We start from the raw sequence: 22,530 nt of genomic DNA on the forward strand, positions 1-22,530 counted from the left end.
ATCATGTGTAAAATAAATACATTTAAGGGTAAATGAGTGAATTCTGTGTGTCATTGGCTTTAATTATATTATACTGATTTGATATTTGATTAGGGGGGAAGTCGTCGACGATGACGCCGGGTGGAGGAAGGCGTTGCTCGTCGCTCTCGCTGGGAACCGACTAGAGGAACGGAAAATGGCGGATCTCGAAGACGTTACCCTGGACGGGAGACCGCTCCAGTCCCTTCGAGTAGCAGATTTAAAAGCTGCTCTTGAGGAGAGAGGACTCTCGAAAAGCGGGCATAAGAATGCTCTCATTAAAAGGCTCAAGGGGGTAAGTTGTGCTGCGATATAACCGCGCCACGGTTGCTGCGAGCTAACGTTAACGATGAGACGGGCTGATGCTCTCTCGAGGGCCGACAACTGAGTATCGTTACTGCCGTGCAGCGTAGTAGAGTTGTCGAGGCTAACGACCAACAATCGCCGGAAACGTGTGTATTTGCACTGCACTGTGATTGAGCAGTGTTTTCGTTGTGCAGAAACATACCGACCGTAGCAAGACCGTGAGTTCAATAAACTTACTGGCTAATCTCAAAGTGTGAGTCGGGTGATGTTGTCCTGTTAGCTCGTTAGCTCCCCACGCTAACGCAGTGACTTGAGCGGTGGCCTGGCTTGTTTCTGTGTTAACGGTGTCTGTCCCAAGCGCTGCTGGTGTTCAGCCGGGAGCTTAACGTTACACCGGTTATTTAGTGGCTCGACAACTTTCATCAGCTGGTTCCGTATGTCTATTTCACCTTGATGCGATGTGTTTTATGGGGCACATTTTACTGTATTCCGCCAAATTTAGGAATACTTTCGCTCCCGAATGTTTTCCTGGACTGTACGAGCCAGTTTGTTTACATTGCGACAAGTATTCAACTTAATCTGCCTCGCCTGCAAACTTCGGCCATTCTTTGCTCTTTTTTCTTAAACTGGGTTAATTACCATTTGTCTGCTGAATTGCGCCATGAAAGCAGCAAGTGGTGTTGACATTTGCATTTCTATGTTAAGTGTTTATTACCCCAGTGTAGCTTTGTAACTCGCCTGTGAAACCAAGACACTGTGTTATTTAGTTATAACGTGTAACACAACTTTCTTAATCCCTCTTTAAAATACGGACGTTTTTATAGCACAGTTGTTCCCACTTTAGGCCTGCGGGCCACCAACAGCAAGCCACTGACCTCAAATGGTCACATATTCGTTATTGGTTTATTTTATGTATTACGTGTTATTTGCAGTACTGCTTATCAATTCAGCACCCAATGAGATTGTACCATTATTAAGCATTACATTAGTGTATTGTTGTGTATATCCTTGTGTGTGCATGCAGGGGAAAAAACGTCCAAGCAGCCGAGTAGGAGGGATGCTGCATGGCTGAGTTTCAGGACTGAGATAGATCGATAGATTGAGATATATACGGATTAACATCATAGAATTTAAAATTAAAGTTAGATCCAGCAGGTTTTGCTTGCGACTTTGCCCACAGTATTCTCAGTCTGGTCTGCCTTTCACCACAGCCTGCAGGTTGTTTGACCCTTGTGATTCTTGCAATGTTACTGTGAGCTGAATCAAAGGCAAACTTTTTCATGCCTAAAAATATTAATAGGAGAGGAAGTGATGCTGAACAGTGGTAGTCCTATGAATAGTAACAAATACCTGCCTGTTACATCGAATGAATGAATGAAGTCTCTTGTCTTAATAACAGGCTCTCATGCTGGAGAATCTGCAGAGGACCTCCACTGCTCACATTGGATTGCAGCCAAACTCACAGGTAAGTGTCTCAAAGATGCTTTAATTTCAACGACTGAAGCCTCTTCACATATAATGACCTCTTAAGCATAAATGACAAATATGCATTAGCACAATCTTCACAAATGCACAAGTGTCCTTGAAGGCTTGTATCCTATATTTAATGGTCTCTCTGTATTCAGATTGGTGAGGAAATGAGCCAGAACAGCTTTATCAAGCAGTATCTGGCTAAACAACAGGAGCTCCTGAGGCAGCGTCTGGAGAGAGAGGCTCGCGAAGCCTATGAAACAAATGGTAAGTGTTGTTAAAATTCCTCTAAAGTTCCATTAAAGTTACTGTACACATGTCGGGTCATTATACAATACATTTGTGTAATTTTGTCTGTTTTGTCTTTTGTAAACAGATCAAGAGGACCACACAGAAGTTAATAACAGTACGTCATGCCCCCCTCAAGCCCAGGTCAGACATCACTATCTTTTCTTATCTATTGCAATAGGCCAAGTTCTCTGATCATTATTTCTGGAGGTTCTTTTTGCTCCAAAAGATGCCAATAGATGCCAGATCATTTACTTGAAAGAAAATGTGCATACTATGGTAAAATAAGTCTCACCTCCCCTTCTATCCTTATCAGGATGTCACACCAGCATTGGCTGAGCAGCACAAGCCACCTGGCCCCTCGAGTGGAGAGGGACTGTTGGCTGCCGTGAATGAGGGAGAGGCTAACAGCAACCAGGAAGCTGATGTGTCCGGTCCTCCTGCTTCTGGCTCTGTGGCCATGCGCGTTCCTGCTGGCGAGCAGCGACCAGCGAGGGGTTCTGCATCCAACGAAGTTGCCGCTGACAGCGACGACGAGGACAGCGAGGATGGCGAGGAGGATGGTGACGATGATGATTGGGACAGTGGCGCTCGGAGGAGAAGCCTCAGAGAGCCAGCCAGAGTGCCCACGACCAGAGAGAGGTCTGGAGCATCCTGTCAACCCCAGCAGCAACACATGCCTTCCCTGTTGTCCCCTCAACTCCGCCAGCCAACACCTCCTCCCTCCCCACCTCCAGAGTTATCCTTCCCCTTGCCTGACACCCCTAAACAGAGCCCCCCTAGTCCAGATGTAGCCCCACCTAGGCGCTCACCTAGTACCTCCAGCTCCGGTTCCTCCAGCAGCGGCAGCCGCAGTAGCAGCCCAGAGCCACAGAGGAGTGGACATGCCGAGCGCAAACCCGGCCCGCTGACCCTTCTGGCACGTAAGATGGCATCAGAAGGTGCTTTCTCGGGAGCAGGTTGGCACGGTGGCGAAGGCGATAGGCAAGACAGCAGTTCTCCTTCGGCTACGGCATTTCCTGGCAGAAGGCCTCCGGAGGGTCTGGTATCTGCCATCACTCACACAGCCAACAGTGCAGGCCACGTGTCGTTTCCCATGATTCCAGGCACCAACCAGGGTGTCACAGGAGCACATTTGGCCCATATTCAAGTACCTGTGAGTGTGCTCAAGGCCACTGCAACAGAAGACAGGGACAGAAAGAGGGATTCTGAGATAGAAAGAGAAAAGGCCCTTGAGCTGGAAAGGCAAGAGAAGCAGAGAAAATTTGAGGAAGAGCGGGAAAGAGCTCTTGCCCTGGAGAGAGAGGAAAGAGAGATAGCTCTGAAGAAGGAGAGAATTGAACGACAGCATGCCTTAGAGAGAGAAGAACGAGAAAAGGCTTTGCAGCATGAGAGGGAACTTGCTCTAGAACGAGAGAGGCAGGAGAGGGAACTAGCTTTGGCTAAAGAGAGGGAAGAGCGAGAGCACGCCTTAGCGCAAGAGAGGGCCCTGGAGCTTGAGAGGCAAAAGGAGCTCGAAAGACAGAGGGCCCAGGAGCAAGAACGTCTGCAGAGAGAAAAAGAGAGGGAGAAGCGAGAGAGAGAAGAAAGGGAAAGAGCAATGGAGCTAGAAAGAGCAAAGGTTTTGGAGCAGGAAAGGAAGGACAGAGAAAGAGCTCTTGAGCAAGAACGGTTAGAGAGGGAAAGAGTTCTAGAGGCTGAGAGAAAGGAGAGGGAGAGGATTGAGAGAGAAAGAGCTTTGGAGCAGGAAAGGTTGGAAAGGGAAAGGTTAGAGAGAGAGAAAGCCTTGGAGCAAGAAAGAATAGAGAGAGAGAAAGCCTTGGAGCAAGAAAGAATAGAGAGAGAGAAAGCCCTGGAACAAGAAAGAATAGAGAGAGAGAAAGCCCTGGAGCAAGAGAGGCTAGAAAAGGAGAGAGCCCTGGAGCAAGAGAGAATCGAGAGAGAAAAAGCCTTAGAAAGAGAGAGAATAGAAAGAGAAAAGGCTCTAGAGCAAGAAAGGCTGGAGAGGGAGAGAGCCCTACAACAAGAGAGGTTGGAGCTTGAGAGGAAGGAAAAGGAGCGAGAAAGGCTGGAAAGAGAGAGAGTCCTAGAACAAGAGAGGTTGGAGCTTGAGAGGAAGGAAAGGGAGAGAATTGAGAGAGAGAAAGCATTGGAGCAAGAGAGGATAGCGAGGGAAAAAGCCTTGGAACGAGAGAGGGAGGAAAAAGAGAGGCTGGAGAGAGAGGCTGCTCTGGAACAGGAGAGGATGGAGAAGGAAAGAGCTGAGAAGGAGAGGAAAGAAAGGCTGGAAAGGGAGAAAGCTCTAGAGCAGGAGAAACTTGAACGGGAGAGAGCCTTGGAGAAGGAGAGGGAGAAGGCTCTCGAACGCGAAAGGTTAGAGAAGGAGAAAGCCATGCAGAAAGAAAAGGAGGAGCAGGAGAGGGCCCTGGAACAGGAGAAAGAGAGGGCTAGGATGGCTGAAAAGGAGAGGGAGAGTCACCTCCCTCCATCCAAACGTGGCCGTGAGATTGGTCTCACCCCTCTGCCCACTCCTCCCCCCCTCTCCACAGGACCAGGTAGAAAGTCATCGACAGATGCAGGAGAGCAGGAAGATGCCCATGCTCCAATGTCCCGGAGTGAAGCAGCAGAATCCGGTGCACCCATGTCACCAACACCTCTGTCGCCTCAGTCCTCATTCAAGAAGTTCCGGTTCTTAAGGGACCCCCCAGTTCAGCCACAAGCTTCATCGACTTCCATGGTTATTAAGCGACCCCGTCATTTCTCTGATACCCCCCAGCCTCGGGCCAGTGTCGGGGAACGACACCAGACCCCCACCGAACGGGAAGGTCCGCAGATGCAGACGAAACAGGAGGTTGTTGCTGGGCCGCCAGGATCTGTGGGGACACAGCCTGAGAAGGAGACCACTGGTAGTACCACACTGGTCCAGAGTCCCAGCAAGGAAGGGGCCGCAAGCCTTGTATCGGAGGACAAAGAAAAAGCAGATTCAGTGAAGATGGAACAGGCTGCCAAAGAATCCACCATAAAAGTAAAAGTTGTGGATGAAAGCAAAGGTCCTGTAGGCCCAGTGGATGCTCCACAACAGAGGGGAAGAGATGCAAGGAAGGAAGAAAAACAAGCAAGACAAAGATCATCGTCTAATGATTCCTCTTCCTCTGACTCTGACTCTGGGTCCTCATCATCTCAGTCCTCGGGCTCATCCACATCTTCTCAAGAGAAAACCTGCTCCACTTCAAGAGTTAGAAGGGTAAGTGGTCTAAAAGGAACCTCTATGTCCCTGGCATCCAGTTCATGAGGCCAGTCCATAAAACAAGAACAGCCGCTTTGAAGGCCTTACAGTGTTAGAGCAACAAATCTTCACTTATGCATAATAGTGCCTTCATTATCAATATTTGTTGAAATCCACTCTGCTTGTTTTATTCACTGGGACAAACCTACGTTACAATACACATACAAAGAGGCAGGTTGGCTCTTGCCTTTCACATAATCTATAGTTTTCAGGTATGTTTAACACTCAGCAGAGCGCCCAGCTCTGATTGGGCAGGGGGTTTTTTGTGACAATGCCTCCATGATGAAAGGAGAACAGACTGATCATTGTTTACTAATCTCTGACAGTTTAGTACATTTTAAGCTAGTTTCTATGTTTCTGAAAGGAGGATTTTCAATAATTTCCCTGTGTTTAAGTGTTTAATACATTGGTGCCTGAATGTGCTATAGTTTGACACTTCTGCATACATTTACATAAGGTAAAACTAGTTTAGCACAGAATGGGCCTTTTTGCCTCTGAATGAGTGGTGTCCTGCCTCTTTTATCCATATGTCTGAATGCACAGTCAAGCTACTGTTGATAATAAACATTTCTTGGCTTTTACTGTGAATACACCTCTGGAGGATTTTTGTCAGTGCTGGCAAAGATCTCTCTAACAAAGTTTGAGATTATCTGCACAAAGCATGATAACAGAGTGGCTCAGAAAACAACAAGGACTAATGTCACAATAAGGAGGGTTTAGTAGTTCAGAGTTGGGTTTGTGACAAAACTACAGTGTCCGATAGAGCCATGCAGAAGTGCAGTGGTTAGATGAAGAGGTAAACAAATATTTAATAGTTTTTATAGCTAAGCTCTGTTTTTAATGTATGTATTTGTATACAACACCAGTTATCCAACGCAAGAAGTGGTGCTTGTATAACATAAGTCAGATGTGATGGCATATTTTCCCTCAACCAACATATGCCTGATCCGGATCAAGTAAACTAAAATAGAAAGAAGGTTCATTAAGTCATCATACAACGTTCGAATGCTCCGTTTGATGCCAGTTCTATTGAAGCTGAAGAGAGATCGGAGAAGCACACTTAAACCCAGCATATCTATTTCATATGTTCTTAGATGAATAAATGCCTCTACCAAGTGAAAGAACACGCTTCAGTGAATAGACTTTTCCAAATAAAAGACTGTAGATTACGTTACGTAACGTTATCTAGACGGGCTCAGGGTTAATTTAGTTAAGGTATTATTACAGTTCAGCTTACTTACTAACAGATTTACTAACTTTAGTCTGTTACTAACCTCAATCACATATATAGGAAGCTTCGGTCCATTACAAAGCGAGCATAACATTAATGTAACTTGCATCAAATAGATGATTTAATTAACTTACAAATCAAACAAAATGTACCTTTGGAAACATATTAGCTAACTAACAACACACTAAAATACCGGTGCCTGCATCCCAGAGGAGAGAGATGGAGTGCTCATTCAGTTGTGAGTTCACAAGCTACGCAGTGATATAATTACCTTTCCTTCTTTTTAGTTCACATTGATCAGGAGTAGGAAAACATTTAGCTGAAAAGCAGTTGTTTTCTGTGGGTATTTTGAGTAAACTCTGTTAATATCAAGGTTGTATTATCACAGGCAAATAAAGGACATTTTTTTTCAGTTCATAACAATGTTGCTGTGTTGTTTGTCTCTTTTAGGAAGGGAAAAAAGATTCTTCCCCACAGCACAGGGCGACACTAGAGGCTCAGTCTGAGGGTTTAAAGGAAACTCCAAAAGCTCCCCCCTGCAAAAGAGACATGTCTGTAAAGAAGAGTGACACAACTGCTGATGGAGACAGTCACACCAAGGTCAGTTGCACATACGTTATCACACCACCAGATTTCTTTTAACATCTGTGAAAACATCTGTATCCACGTTACCTTTAAAAAAATTGGAATTCTTAAAATAGATTTACCTAATTTATGCTACAGACAAATCTCATGGTGTCTTTATAGGTGGCATTACTTTCCGTTTGGTGGTAGTACCATAAGTACTTAAACAACTTTGACATGCATTATATTCTTTTACATCTTATTTAATTTCCTGCCTTTTTAATTCCCCAGAAACCTTTCATTGAAGCACCAACCAGGGAGGAGATGCAAAGGAAGATCCAGGACAGCAAGGGAGAGGAGGAAAAGGACAAACAAAGGTCTGCTTTTAAGTCTTGGTCTTATGAAACACGTGTGTCTGTCAGATTTACTCGCACAGGGTAATGAATCTGTGTGCTAACAACACTAAAGTCTGCAGACTGTGAACACTGTGTCTAGTGATTGTATTGTCAGTATAGTCAACAGTGCATTTTTCAATTCAGCTGTTGCAGCAGCTAGTCATGACAGAAGTACCACAAATGTTGAAAGCACGTGAAATGTCAAAACTCGCTCTGGAAATGTCAACAAAAGGCAAGATTAAAAAGGCTTTCACAAATAACACTCAGAAGACATGTTTCCGATAAGATAAACGATGACATTGTAGGACCTGGTTCTGCGTATGTGCGTGTACGCAGAGGAAGCAAATGGCAAGCAGCTATTAGGTTCATTGACGAGTTAATGTACAGTTATAGTTACTCTCAACATGACATATTGTGGCACTCTCTTGACATTCTTTTTGCACTAGCTGATAGAAACACATACTGGTTGACATTTTCTTCAGATTTCATTTTTACATTTGCTTAAAACGTTTTTTCATGAAAACATTACGCATGTATGAGAGGTTAGTGAAGCCTTGCATGAAGCCTACAGGGAAAAAGTTGTAGGCATATTTGACCAGTTCTAGAGTTGACATACACAGGATCAGCTCCACATTGAACAAATAGTCACCACACTATTCTGCAGAAATAGGTTGTTGTGAGGATTCATACAGTGGGCTCTAAAGGCTCTAAATGCTAGGCTCATAAAAATCCAGAAGAATCCAGATGTCTTTTAGGATGCAGGTGTAATATGGTCAAAACTGGAATCACCTGCAATATTGTTTGAAAACGTCTCTGGCTATTTTTACATTATTTCATAAATGATGAAATAAAAAAAACCTTGGTAGTTCAGTTTGGACTCGATGGTATTTATCTTGTTCCCATGAAAGTGCTGGACAGTGTAAACATGTTAGGATCATTCTGTGGGCACTGCTGTATGTTGCTGTCAACCACTGAACACAGACTCCCCATTAGAGCCTGGGAATCAGTTCGCTTGTGAATGTGATAAAACGGTGTCAGAAGAGGTGCGGGGTATTGAATTTCCCATCAGGCGATTGATGAGACTGCCTTGAAGCCGGTGTGGCTGAGAAGATGCGGGTCCTTTTAATATGCGATCCCTTTTTTTTTCTTTTTTTTTTCTCCCTCATTCGTTGCAACATGGCTGTGCTCCGTCGATGGCTTTAGCTGGCGATGCCGGCCTGTGGCTCTCCATACAGCGGCTCAGCTAAACAACAGGCGAGGGTTTGTCCGTCGCGGGTTTTGGTTGACAGCCGGTACGGACATGAATGCGTTCAGATGAGGAGTCGTCTCTGGTGGGAGGAAGGTGGGAGGGAGGGGGGAGAGAGAGAGAGAGAGAGGTCTCGTTGCGACGCAGTCGTTTCAACAGCAGTCGCAGCCTGTATGCTGCGTTTTAACCCAGACCAGTTTGTCTCTTTTCCGTGAAGTTGCCCAAGTTAATGTAAGTCGGGATGAGTGGACGTGTTCACGTGTGCGCGCATGAGGATGACATGAGAACGTGAGGCGCGCTCATTCGTCAGGTATTGTGTAGCTGTACTTGAGCGTTTGGTGGTCTGGACGGACTCTGCACGTCTGAAGGGGGACTGCGGTGGCTCTGCATTTCTCACTCTCCTCCTCGGCTCAGTTCTTTGACCCCCATCGAAATAAAATGAGAGCGTAGTATTGGTGAAATGACGAAGTGAAGGTGGTCTTCAGGCGCCGTTGTTAGAGCGTCACCTGGCTGCTCTTGGTGTATCTCAGTGGAGTAATTTAAACTGCTGAGATGTTTTAATATGTTTTTAATGCTACCTCGTGGTTTCTTTTTTCTTTTTTTTAATATCTACGCTTAGGGCTCCATGATTTCTTATACACATGTTAAATGTAGTCAGGAAAATAAAATAGTAGTGCTTTTGCATGCTTAGCTCATATAACTACTTGTTATGTGTGCATCATGTAATTGCTGATACATTACTAATGATTACATACTCTTGTTTGCGAGGAACTTTTTTTAAATTCATAAATCTGACATAACTTTTATTTTTAGTGGTATTGACATATTTAACTTAATATTATGTTAAATTGCTTCTATAAAATGATTAACTTATGCTGTTGCATTTCTTATGCCTCGATCACTTTTTGTTATTACCTGATTTTAAAAATGACTTTAATATATAATATTTTCTTCTCTATCCTAATAGTCACCTGTTCACTCTTTTCCTGCTGATATGTGTGTGTTTCACTCTAAGCAGGCAGGCGAAGGAGACTGCCATGTCAGAGCCAGAGAAGCTTCCAGAGACCAGTGAGGAGGTAAGGCACCAGAAGAACCATGAATCATCTTGGTCCTCAAAGCTGTTGGTGACTGAGGACTTAAATGGACGGACCCATTGAACCTTTATAATTGAATCTCTGATTTTCACATAGTTTGTGTTAACCTGGATACATTACAGTATAGGTCTATATTCGTTGTTGGAAATCCTTTCTTTACATTTAAAAAATACTTCCACTAGATGACCTTATGAGCCCTTTTCACAAGTGGTAGAATGTATGTAGGAAATTACATTTCTTAGTTTGGCTGTTTTGTAAAACCTTTGTTGGCACTGTCATAGGCAGAAACAGCAAGGGCATTTTCTCACTGTGGCTGATGTTTAAACCCCAAATGATTGCTTTGTTATAAAGGTGCTCATGCCTCTTCCATTGCCCCTTTTGGTACCTGCATACTACCTCTGCCACTACTACTACTTCTACTACTACTACTGCTACTGCTGCACCTGTTCCACTGTCCCCAAGAATCCAGAGTTGACCACAGATAAGCCCCCAAGGCTGCACTGCAGAGGGACATCCCTGGCAACAAAGGCTGCCTCATTTTCATGGATATGGCCTGCGAGAGCCATTGATTGGACCTGAAGATTTAAAGAAGGGGTTGGCCAGTCAATGTGGCCCACCTCTCTTAGTCTTTTATCCACTAATCTGGCCTTGTGCCCTTAAAATCGACATGGAGAAGAGACAAGCAAAGATATGTGCTCACATCAAGTCAATGCTGCTGTGAAACCCTCTCAACAACTGAGTAGTTTTAAGATTGTTTCACTTTGTGACATTTTTAACCCACTGTCAAAGAAATGTGGGTTATCATGGACACGTCTTAATGTGGTTGGTGAACTGTAACAAGCATGACAAAGGACAATTTGGATTTTGTTAATCTCTTGGAATGGGATTGAGATTTCTCCAGCAAATACCCTCATTGGATACTAAATGAGTTTGCAAAGAGGCCAAAGCTTTTATCTGGACTCAATGGGCTTGATAGTTTTTTCTTATCTGAACTGAAGAAGGACTTCTACCCCTTCCACAACAGCCATCGCCAGATTTTTGCTACTTTGTGACTCCCACTATGAACTTACTGCGCCCCAAACACAACTGAACATTAAAATAATTATCCTGGATTTGTGTGCACAGTGACTGTTGACAACATTCAGCATCTGGTCTCCAGCTCATTGGACTCATTGCTTCTATCTGTTGTTATAAGAGCCTGCCACATTTTTAAAAGGACTAATGCCAAAACACCTGAGGATGACTGCTTTGGCTTAAAGAAATTCAAAGCCCTTACCCCAATGAACTATTGAACCCATCCTGCCAGCCAGCCTGCTTTCAGATTACCATCCAAACATCTCAGCCACCTTTGATTGGACCCTTGTTGCCTAGATACAGTACATGCAGTCGTGATTGGGCCATATCCAAACCAGTAAGGATCAGGTGTCAGTGGTACCAGGGAATAAGTAGATGTTTACTCAATGTTATATTTCATAGTTATTTTGAACATGCTTAGTTCCAGTCATACTCTCTCTGTAGTCTTTGCTGGGAGAAGCAGCATTTTTAAAAATGTTTATCATATTTGTGGCTACTGCAGTTTAATCAGAATTGTTCTAAACATATGTTTTTATAACTTTTTAATTAAAGGTGAATTTCATTTATGTGAAACTAATTGGAATCCATGTGTCTATTCAGATACAATGAAAATCATAAAATGCTTGAATTTAAACTGCAGTATTTCCACCAGAACCATGTTTGTATGATAGAGACTGCAACTATAGTTTACTCTTCAAAAGCAAGTTATGTTTAATAATCTATAGGCGCAGATTACCAAATAATTATGAATGGTACGGGCTTAAATTACCAGTACAGTCCAAAAACACAGCTCGGTGCCATTCAGTAAACTTGACTTTGAAAAAGACTTTGCACAGCAGTTTCTATCATTCACTCTCTTTCAGTCCCCACGTGTCCCCCTTCCTGTTATTGTTCCACCTTTCCTCCAACCTGACCTTGACCATTTGTCTCCACCCATGGTGTCTGCCTCTCACCTCTCCCATGTATCTTGGGTTGTTTTTATCTTCTTGTGTTTCAGACACCAAAGGCCTTCTCAGCTCGTAAGATCTCTCTTAGCAGTAAGTGCCCCCTCCTGACTCTGCTCTACCAGCATTCACAACTGATCATTAGTGTTGATGATTAGTTCCTCTTCCAGCTCATTATATTAGCCTTTTCATTTTGTATAATGTATGTATTAAAAAACCTTAAATAATGTAGATTTTAATCATCAACTATATTTCAAAAATATGTGGCCAAAAGATTTATGTGTGCATAGATTTGTTATGTCACGTACGCTTGTATTGCCTATGCCATGTGCCCGAGGACTCAATGAGTTGTTGTTTTTTTCTCCTCTTACAGGCAGTAAATCGTCCCCAGGCACTGGCAGTGCAGAGGGCGATCAGGAGTCTGGGGCCGCGGCAGGTCGCAAGAGGAGGTGGGGCTCCAGCACAGCTGTCACTGCCAAGAAACCTTCCATCAGCATCACCACAGATTCACTCAAGGTATTTGCAGTGTAGTGTAGTTGACGTTGTGGTTGCTAATAATACTCTTGTTTACGCATAGATGCACTCTTGTGCCTCTGTCTTTTATGTTAAATATAGCAGGCCCTTGTGTATGATCTGTTTACTTTGCCTTCAGTCTCTGATCCCTGACATTCGGCCGTGTCTCGGCCAGGAGGCAGTAGTGGACCTGCACCCGGAGGAAGCTGTCCTTTCTGGGGCTGAGGATGAAGAGAGGGAGCGCTCTGACCAGGACCTTCAAATCCGACGCACTGTAACACAGGTTGGTCTACAACTTTTAGCTGTTTTACATGAATGACAGGTTAGGAATTGTCTTTATTGTGAAATGTAACATGGTTACGTTAATCTCAAAATCAAAAATTGTTTGTGTTGATGGCTTCTTTCTATTGCAGGTGGTGCACTCAGAGAACCAGGAGAATGGACAGAAAGAGGCAAAGAGGAGCCGACATGAGGAACTGGAGGAGGATGACCTGCGGGGAGATGGAGAGAGGACAAGGGAGCATGAAGAGAAGATGGACACCTCATTTCCTGAAGCCATGGAAACCCAGTCTCCATCACAAACCAGCCATGATGTAGAAATCAACACTGGTAATGAATCCATCACAAGATGTTCTTTATCTAGCATTAAAACTGTCAAAATTAGTTCCTGAAATTCCATTTAGAAATTGTTTTAACTTTACACTAACTTTTACAATGGTCTTTTCTAATAACACAACAATAGATAATACATAATCTACATACTCTACTTTACATGGTGCATTTAAATATGTTAATGTTACTATAAAGACGTGTCAGTGTAATGGAGATGCTATATTGGCCATTCTTTTTTTTTTTTGTATCTTAGTGACCCCCAGCGACACCCTCATTCGTCGCTCCATCAGCCAGCAGAAAACAGGAGTTTCCATCACAATCGATGACCCTGTTCGTACGGCTCGGCAGCCCTCGCCACCTCGTGGCAAAGTCTCCAGCATCGTTCACATCAGCAACCTGGTAAGAGAACATTATCCCACTTTATTATTAACTGTGTGCACTGAATCAGTGCTGTATAATGCAGCACTGATGGAAAAAGCAACCAAACAAGTAGCACAGCTGATTGTAATGCTGGGTTATGTGAAGTTGTTGCCCCTGAGTGCAGGCATATACCCATAAGCTGACCCAGCCTCAGTTTGCTGTTTTTATCTCATCCAAAATTCAGTAGAAAGGTTCCTGTACACTGAAGAAACTACAATACAAGAAGAAACAAGCACATTTGACCTATTTTAGAAGCTGAAAGTCTTATTTTTGTCTTTTTGTTATTATCAACGAATCCTATGTAAAGACCAAAATCAACCAGTCACCTCATGAATGAAAGAGCAATACAGGTTGAATTGGTCGGCAGCATTCCTCCCAGCAGTATAAAGTACTTGCCCAAGCATACGCTGTGATGAAGAATGCAGTTGCAAGATTGATCCAGAACAAACACTGCCTATGTTCACTAATGAAGGTGCAACAGTATGACTGTTCTTTGTTTTTAATTGTTTCTGGAGTTCTGTGGCTCAGAGGTTACGCAGACAACACTTTTCACACAGTTCAGTTCTTAAACAGTTTTTATTTCCATGTTATAGACTGTATATATTTGGATATGTATTGAGTTTCTTGTATGTTTGCTTGGTATTTTTGCTCACAAGTGCTCTATATTTTGTGTAGGTGAGGCCATTCACTCTGGGGCAACTTAAGGAACTGCTCAGCAGAACTGGCACCCTGGTGGAGGAGGGCTTCTGGATCGACAAAATAAAGTCTCACTGCTATGTCACTGTGAGTTACTACAAGCATGTGTTTTCAGATAGAGGACTGCAGCTCTAAACCAGACTGATTTTTGACCTGTTGAAGGTTCTTCTGTGTCTCATGGAGCTATCCTCTTCTCTCTGTGTTCAGTACTGTAGCTCAGACGAGGCAATTGCTACACGGGCAGCTCTTCATGGAGTGAAATGGCCTCAGAGCAACCCAAAAGTCCTTAATGTAGACTTCTGCCAGCAGGATGAGGTAAGACTGAGTTGTTATCAGTATGTTTTTTTTTTTCCTCTTACACCCACAATGCATAGCCATCTGTAGCCTGAGCATGTCTCTGCTTTTGTAGCTGGACTTCCATAAAGGCTTGGGTGCAGCCGACAGACCTGGAGCAGAGGAACAAGGGCCTGGCGCCGGCCGTGGTCGAACGTCAGCCCTGCCCTCTCTCCTCCCAGAGAGAGACCAGTGGGCCGAACGTGAGCGTGAGATGGAGCGCAGAGAGAGGGCCCGAGCAGAGCGGGAGTGGGATCGCGACAAGGTCAAAGAGTTTGGGAAACCTGGAGAAGAGAAAGAGGGGGGTCCCCGGAGGTCGCGATCCAGAGAGAGACGACGCAAGGAGAGGGGAAAGAGCAAGGAGAAGAAGACTGAGAAGAAAGGTAAAAGATGCGGGGGTTTTTTGTCTACGGTGATGGTAAATTGAATATCTTCGTTGGTTGGATATAACAAGTCAGTTGAAGACGGCAACTTTGTCATTTTTCTAACTTTTTAAAAACCAAGTAATTAATTCAGATAGAATTGGCTGAATAATTGATGATAAATAAAATTATTAGTTATTGCTGCAGCCCTAATATTGTTTATGTCTTTGGCAGAGAAAACAGCTGAGGATCCTCCCGCAAAGCTGCTCGATGATCTGTTCCGCAAAACTAAAGCTGCTCCTTGCATATACTGGCTTCCTCTTACAGAGGAACAGGTGAGACACGAACCAGTTTATACTCTGTGTGTTGCTGTTAATACATAACTCTCAGGTACATGGCCTAGATATCTAATTTAAGTCTTGCTCTGTGCATTCTTTTTATTTTAGTTTGTTCAGCGGGAAGCTGCCAGAGCTGAACGCATGAAGGAGCGCGAGAAACGGAGGAAGGAGCAAGACGAGGAGGAGGAGAAAAAAAGGGAAGAGGAGCGCAAGGAGAGGATGAAAGCCGGAGGCGGCACAGCAGGAGAGCGGAGTGAGGGTGAGAAGGACAAGGACAGAGAGAGGGACAGAGACAGAGACCGAGGTAGAGACAGAGACAGAGAGAGGGAGAGGGAGAGGGAGAGGGAGAACGACAAACGCAGGGATAGCTACCGTAGGCCGGGGGGCAGCGGGGCAGGTGGGGGGCGGCGCTCACGCAGCCGCAGCGACCCGCGAGAAAGGCGGCGTTAATGGCCAATCAACTGATGGAACTGTCCTAGAGACCACCCTCTTCCATTTGCCTTTCACTACATGTACTTTGTTACAACTAAGACCCAACAGAGGACCAACTGATGTCGTCACCATCTCTCAAATTGTCACCTTTTTTAAAGCACATCTACACCTACACCCAGTCAAGCTTAAAGGGGACCATGATTTTTTGCAGTGTTGTTTCCCAGAGTGCTGTATGTCTTGCTCCTGTCAAGGTTTGATATTTTCTTTATATTTTTGCCTCTTTTTTTTTTCTTTTTTTTTTTTCTTTGGTTTTTGTCTTGACGGCATAGCAGTATGGCACGCTGGGTTGTTTTAATAATTTCTCCCAATGCTCCCCATTTGCCCCAAAGTGTAGGTGCCAATTATGATTTGCAATCATTTGTTGTCGCCTCGGTGTTTAACAGCTCTGCAATTTGGATGAGGAATCCTTTTGTTGCTGCATGTAGTCCAAGGCTCTCCTTGCCAGTCCTGCCTAAAGAGAAAACTCAGCCCTCTGTGCAGAGGCTTGCAGAAATCTAAAAATATTGGAATAGGTGTGTTTGGCATTTTGTACAGACATATAAGATTACTCAAAATTAAGTCTTTAAATGAGGCAGCTTTGGGGTATTTTTGGACAGGTGTGGAATAACTACTAAGGCAATGCAGTGTTCCTCTCTCCCTCCATTTAGTTAAGAGATGAGATGATTCTCTCGGGGGGAGAATCTGTCTGTCACACCTGACACAAGTTATGATTATGTCCTTATCATTGATTCTCTTCTTCCTCCCTCCTCTTCCTCCAGTTCTCTTACCCTGTAGTGTCTATACAGGCCCAAGAGGGGAGGTTGCATTATGAGTTTTCTCACCAATGGTTTTAATATTGTTTTTTAATCATTATTTTATCATTTTAGTACCAAGGTTTGTTTTGCGTTTTTTAATTTCTTCTTTGAGTACGCCTATCAGTGGTGAATGTACAAATAATAAAAATTGAAATTTGAAATAATTGTGACGTTTCTTTTCCAATCTCCTCGCTGACGAGGTTCGTAGTGTCATTTCTCGGTTGCTCCTGGGGATGACGGATCAAAAATGTAACTTCTTACTAGTTACTGGGAATAGCTTGACTCAAGTACACATTTTACAAGTTAAATCTGCGGTTACACTTAGAGTCCACAAGGTGTCAGTCACACCACGTTGTGGCCCCGGTCAGTCATTCGACACAAGGAGAATGACTTTATACAGTCCAGTTGAAACTAAGAACAATAAAGAAGAGAATGCTTAAAATGATACACTGATCTGCCAGAAACTTCTCTCTGTATTGGATTGGATTCAGTGCCATGTCAAGGTGACGACCAATGGCATTTTCTTTCATTCAACATTTTTTCTAATCTTGTGGTTCCCTCCGAGTTGGGAGTGTTTACCCTCTGTACCCTTCCCTCTGTTTGCTGTAAATCATGTATTTGCCCTCTTCCCTCTTGTGCTCCCTTGTTCCATCTCTCCAGTCTTGACGTTCATCCTGCAGAGCTCAGCAGTGCTCCTATGTAATTACAGCCCTATGGTCGCTGAGCATAACATTTTTCTGCCCTGATGCAACTCTGTGTGTCTGGACTCTGTGAAGACCAGTGAATCCTTCACCCTGGCATCTATCTGGCAGCCCAAGAACAGATTTCTATGAGTGCTGGAGAAAGATTCTGTCTTTTCTCTCATTACTGTTTATCTTATCATGCAGAAAGTTGATAAGTTAAACATTAGGGCAAAGCGATGATGTGTTTGCTGAATGGAAAGTTAGAAGAGATTGTTTATCTTGAGTTTGAGGGCAGTTGAGTGTGTTCAAGTAAAAAGCAGGACTTTGGTAAAACACGGAAGGCAAGTGAATGACTGTCAGCAAGCCTACAATATTGAGCCAATGAGTTTCTCAAACAAAATGTCATTCAGATCTACCACAGTCATATTCATCTCACACAAAACACCTTTACTGTTGGATGGACAACATGTTGCCAGGGGCGGGTTACAGATGTGAGTGTGGGATTAGAGGACAGTGCTCACGGTTATTAAAATCAAATCAAATGACGAATTCACTCAGCAGATTTCATATAATGTACCAGTTTGTTTATGAGCTCCCTTGTAAAAAATGTTGACAAAGGCCCAAGTCTGGCAGTAAAGGAGGATCGCTGGAGAGATGTCATCCTCTGGAAAACATAAATGAATGATGTCAATTTCAGCAATGCATCATTTAGTTTTGGATGTGTGTAAAATTTGAAGATTTGACTTAAACTTGCATTAATTGAGGTTGTTTGACAGCTGAAAACCACACGTAAAGGTTGTTTCCACCAATTTGCACAGACTTTTTTAGTCTGACAGTCAGGAAGCAGCATAAACAAATGACTAAATACACTAGACAACACACTGACCGACTGGTCAATGACTGGAGTTCTGGCAATGCCACAAATGACCAACTGACCATAACAGCAGCCTAACAGTGTCCCTCCCTCTACAGGAAGTAACAAAATCTCATACAACCTCCTCAAGTCAGCAAATTGCCTATCCCACCAAAGAGAACTCCTTTAACTTATCCAACTCAAGGTACTACTATGAAGACTTTTAGTTTGCTCATTCCATGTTGTGAATACTGCAGTCTTAAAAATTCAACGCTCAAAACCGCCTACTGCAGCTTTACCCGAGGATAAGCAAAGTTCTCTCTGTTCAGCTCATGCCCAGGAAGGGTAGTCATGGACCTGCCCAGTTCTGTGGAATGCCACATTTGGTAAAGATCTTCCCCAGCAAATCTAACAGCTGGACAGCCCTGTGTCCACAGATGAAGGGATGACTCAAAACAAATTTTCTACAATTGTGAGGCTTTCACGAAACCACTAGTGACGTGTCGGACCACAGCAGACCACCTGTGTCTGGTGCAGAGCTCAGGTCAATGCTAAAGGCCTCCATGACCGTCCAGTCAGCTGAGCAAGGCCACTCTTATGCTGATGAGTGGGCAGTAAAAACAATAAGTTTTCGCTCTGTAAGCAGCCCCCCCCTCGCCTGCTCTTCTCCTCCCAGCGCTCCCCTCCTCAGTGTAACCACATAGGTCTTTGTGTCCAGCACTGTTAGGAACTCAGCATTGAGGCCCACTAAGCTCCACTTTCAAAGGCAACCTCTGATGTGGCCTTTCTGATCTCTGCATGTCTCACTGACTTTCCTCTTACTCTCCTCTGACTTGGGAGTTTTTCTTTCTGTCTGTATCCTATTTAGCCATGGTTTCCCTCGCTGTTGCTCTCCCTCACACATGCATAGTTGCTCTTATAGATTTCCTTATAGTCTAACTGAAGGGAAGCTGGCCCATGTCATGAAAACATATGTGAGAAGAGTTTGGAGAGATGATGAAAGGCAGCGATATCTTGACAGTCAGCCTTAACACTCCTTGGAAGTTCAAGCTTCCCTTGATACATACACACCCTTCCCCCTCCCCGCCTTTCCTCCCCCCTCCTCTTCTTTGTGATGACATGTATGTGCTTATGGAAACCAGATGTGCAGTGTTGCAGGGAAAGAGGCGATGAGAGAAAGAGAATAACCAAGCATGAGGTTGTATAATACTTCATTAACAGACTGCAGGAGATGTGGGGAGGCTGAGGAGGAGGAATACATATATAATCAATTTAGGAGTTCAGACAGCCACTGTGTATATATTTAGATGCCCACTATCCTGACCAGGCTCTGAGCGAAGCAGGGGGGTTTCCTTGTGGATACGGCTGGGTCAGGGCAAGGGTAGCTGGGCTTGTAGAGCCTGAATCAGCATCTCCTATGATAGAAGTGTTTTTCTGCGGGGCTTGGGAAACCACGGCATATGAGACAGGGGTTCGGGGAAAAAAAAGCAACCTAAAGAAGTTGAAATGTTGTTTGTTTAACTTCCTTGCACCTGTATTTTTTTCACCCACACAATACCTCCCTCCTCAAAAGAGACGGCTCCCACCGCACCACACCCAATTCAAAGTGCAGACATTGTGTTAAGTGTAACAAAAGCAGGCACGTAGCTCATAACTGGTAGCCTTAAGCAGACTCAGCACTGAGGGGGCAGACACTGGCAGAACTGCATGGCTAAGATCACAGTGTAAAAAATACACAATACAACAGACAACACTGAGATTGGGGCATCTGGGGCACACACAAAAAGTTATGTTTGGCTAATGGGGAAAATAATTTTCCACGCATAGCTCCATGTGTAGCTAAATGGAATAATAAGATGCAGACACAACGGAAAAAAGTATTAGGTATTGATCCCTCTCAGTGTATACCACAAGTAAACCCTGTGTGTGTGTGTGTGTGTGTGTGTGTGTGTGTGTGTGTGAGAGGAGAGAGAGAGACTGCTCTTGCACCCATAAAGTAAGATTCTATCTATCTATCTATCTATCTATCTAATCATCATCTATCTATCTACTCTATTCTAATCTATCTATCTATCTATCTCATCCTATCTATCTACCTCTATCTATCTAGTCACCTGTTGTCTCTTTTTTTTTTTTACAAGCTCCCAGCACATCAAACAGTGTCACATTTTTAAGAGATGAAGACAGCAGACAAGTAGATTAAGTCTTTTATAGAAAATACAGGAAGGAGTGGTGGAATGGTGAGATGGTGGCTGGCTGAAGGTTGATGCCAAGGTGTAGGGGGAGAACCCTGGGACTGAGGGCTGGCTGATGGCAGATTGTGAGGCAGGCAGGCAGGTAATCCTCATGGCAGGGAGAATAGTCTTACTGACGGTCAGGCAGACAGACAACCAAATATCATCAAATCAGAGGATCTTTAAGTTATTTTGTTGGTGGTGCCTTCCCTTTTAGGCCTCTTCTGACAGCTTTTGTTCTCTTCTATGTAGATTTTTGCCCGTGTCAGTTTTGTATGACTCTACATTTATTTACAATGCAGGTCGACTTTTTGATCTAGCACTACTCCAAGTATGAAAAAAATAGTGACCAGTCAGTATTTGCCATTAATAGACTCAGTCAAATTCACTGCATGTTTGTTTGTTTCAGTTTTAACGATCATTGAGCTGCAAAATGAGATATGGGACCTTCAGAAAAAGGCTGGCGATGAGACCACTAGTGGCCGTATAAAAGGTTAGTCTCATTTAAATGCCAGTGCCAGTGAAATTATTTGAGAAATTAAATCACTGACTAAATATGGTTTACATTAAAAACTATTTACTTTTTCCTAGCGTTGCAAAACAGAGTGGATGGCCTTATGACTGAAATAGACGACACAGACGGCAATAACACAAAACTGGGTGAGTTTGAAATAATTTAAATTTAAATTTAAATTTCTTACAGTATATTTTGTAGTTAGCTACATTATCACCCTCTCTGTTGTCATGCGCCGCAGTCCTGAAAATCATAACCCTGCAGAGTCAGGTGGAGCAGCTGAAGAGACAGTTGTCTCAGGCCACTCAGGCTACCCGTAAGTATCACATTTAATCAAAAGGTTTACAGCTGGTTGAACCGAACTGTATTATAAAACAGCAGACAGTGTAAGATATGTCAAGGATGCAAGCAAGTTATCACATGACGCAAAGGTTGGCTGTAATACTAGTGTGTTGCATTTCATTAGTCCCAGAGCTCAGAAGTGATCTTGAGACGACAAGGAAAGAGCTGCAGAAATATGTCAACGAGCTGAATGAGAAGAATCAGACAAATGCCAGGCTGAGTAAGTAAAAAGGGAACAGGGTGCCTGTGTTCATCACTGAGAAATTGTCTGAAATATATTTATTTACAATAGATTATTTCTGTGATTCTCAGTTCTTACAGTCACTGGTCTGCACAAGCAACTCGGAAACCTAGAAAACGAACGACGCAATGATAACACAACGTCTTCTTTAACAATTACTCGTAAGTATCTCATTTTCTTCTAAGATCACTGAATTCACTTCATGAATATCTTCTGTTTGATAATATAAAGCAAAACTGACTCTTCTAGACCTGAGGGAGCAACTCAAGGCAAACATGGAGGAGCACTCTCATGATCAAGCTAAGATCAAGGGTAAGCTGTGAACTCTATTGATTATTAGAAGTGATGTATGAGTAAACTGGTAATGCTCTACGGTATTGTTTTAAATCAGCTCTTCAGGCTCTGCTGCAAGCCGAAGAAAGGGAACAAGCCATTGCTCAGGCTGAGGTCAGAGGTGAGTTGAGGGTTTTTACAAATAGGATTTTTATAAGTGAGACTCCTCTGAAGGGTGAGCTTTGAAGACCTGGCTTCCTCTTTTTACACAACAGAGCTAAAGAGAAAGCTGAGATTAAAGAGTGAAGAATGCACTGGACTTGAGGAAAGATATAGAGGTAAATTGTAAACATGAGTTCAGCTAAAGGCTCTAAAGATTCAAGTTTTCATGTTAGTTCTTAATTGGGTTATTTGTGTGTGCTTTTATCAGAGGTAAAGACTGAATTTGAACAGAAGATTGCAGAGTTGAACAGAACCGCAGACTCCAAAGCGGCACTCAGTGAGTGAAATTACAATGCAGTATTTCCATTATAGCCTCAGTATAGTGACATGTTCACATAGATAAAAACTATTAACTTTACATCTCCTGCTCAGTTTGTTTGAGAAGTATACACTGTGTAGTGATGTTTGCTCTGTTTATTCGGGTCAGTTCTGACCATGATAAACCTGCATGATGAGCTGAATACTCTGAGGGAACTGATCTCCACCAGCGGTGACCCGGAGAGGATCGCAGGTGAGTAGCAGTAGTCACAGTGAATGTTTTTTTCTGCCTCTTCCAATTTTGACTGTCATCACTAGAATTTCCCTCAGGATAACAGTCCATTATGGTAAGTGCGCCTCTAAAAACAGCTTTTAGCCCTGCATTTGCTTACTTGCTTACTTTCTTAAGATGTAAACAGGTGACTTCAGATCTT

The 22,530-nt window shown here is 43.5% G+C and overlaps 2 protein-coding genes across 2 annotated transcripts in view; both read left to right on the plus strand.

The window, feature by feature from the left end:
* The first annotated feature begins 131 nt into the window (after positions 1–131).
* acin1a (apoptotic chromatin condensation inducer 1a) lies at positions 132–16,637 on the plus strand. The gene is made up of 18 exons (XM_035671285.1): positions 132–313; positions 1,724–1,789; positions 1,950–2,061; positions 2,171–2,226; positions 2,399–5,326; positions 7,050–7,199; positions 7,455–7,540; positions 9,823–9,880; positions 11,970–12,009; positions 12,290–12,432; positions 12,569–12,712; positions 12,843–13,038; positions 13,295–13,440; positions 14,137–14,244; positions 14,365–14,472; positions 14,567–14,873; positions 15,087–15,187; positions 15,299–16,637. The coding sequence occupies exons 1-18, from the start codon at positions 176–178 to the stop codon at positions 15,638–15,640; spliced, it is 5,229 nt and encodes a 1,742-aa protein (XP_035527178.1). The 5' UTR covers positions 132–175; the 3' UTR covers positions 15,641–16,637.
* Positions 16,638–20,661: 4,024 nt separating this feature from the next.
* The window catches only part of LOC118334820 (protein Hook homolog 2-like), a 2,084-nt gene continuing 215 nt past the window's right edge, over positions 20,662–22,530 (plus strand). Inside the window, exons 1-10 of the mRNA XM_035670892.1 lie at positions 20,662–20,739; positions 20,838–20,906; positions 21,002–21,076; positions 21,227–21,322; positions 21,415–21,504; positions 21,593–21,655; positions 21,735–21,797; positions 21,892–21,954; positions 22,047–22,115; positions 22,266–22,349. Coding sequence (XP_035526785.1) covers positions 20,864–20,906; positions 21,002–21,076; positions 21,227–21,322; positions 21,415–21,504; positions 21,593–21,655; positions 21,735–21,797; positions 21,892–21,954; positions 22,047–22,115; positions 22,266–22,349 — 646 coding nt within the window. The 5' untranslated portion in view covers positions 20,662–20,739; positions 20,838–20,863. The remainder of the gene's footprint in view (positions 20,740–20,837; positions 20,907–21,001; positions 21,077–21,226; positions 21,323–21,414; positions 21,505–21,592; positions 21,656–21,734; positions 21,798–21,891; positions 21,955–22,046; positions 22,116–22,265; positions 22,350–22,530) is intronic.

The sequence above is a fragment of the Morone saxatilis genome, unplaced genomic scaffold, assembly GCF_004916995.1.
Source record: "Morone saxatilis isolate NCDOM2014 unplaced genomic scaffold, NCSU_SB_2.0 Contig23, whole genome shotgun sequence".
Classification (NCBI taxonomy): Eukaryota; Metazoa; Chordata; class Actinopteri; family Moronidae; genus Morone; species Morone saxatilis.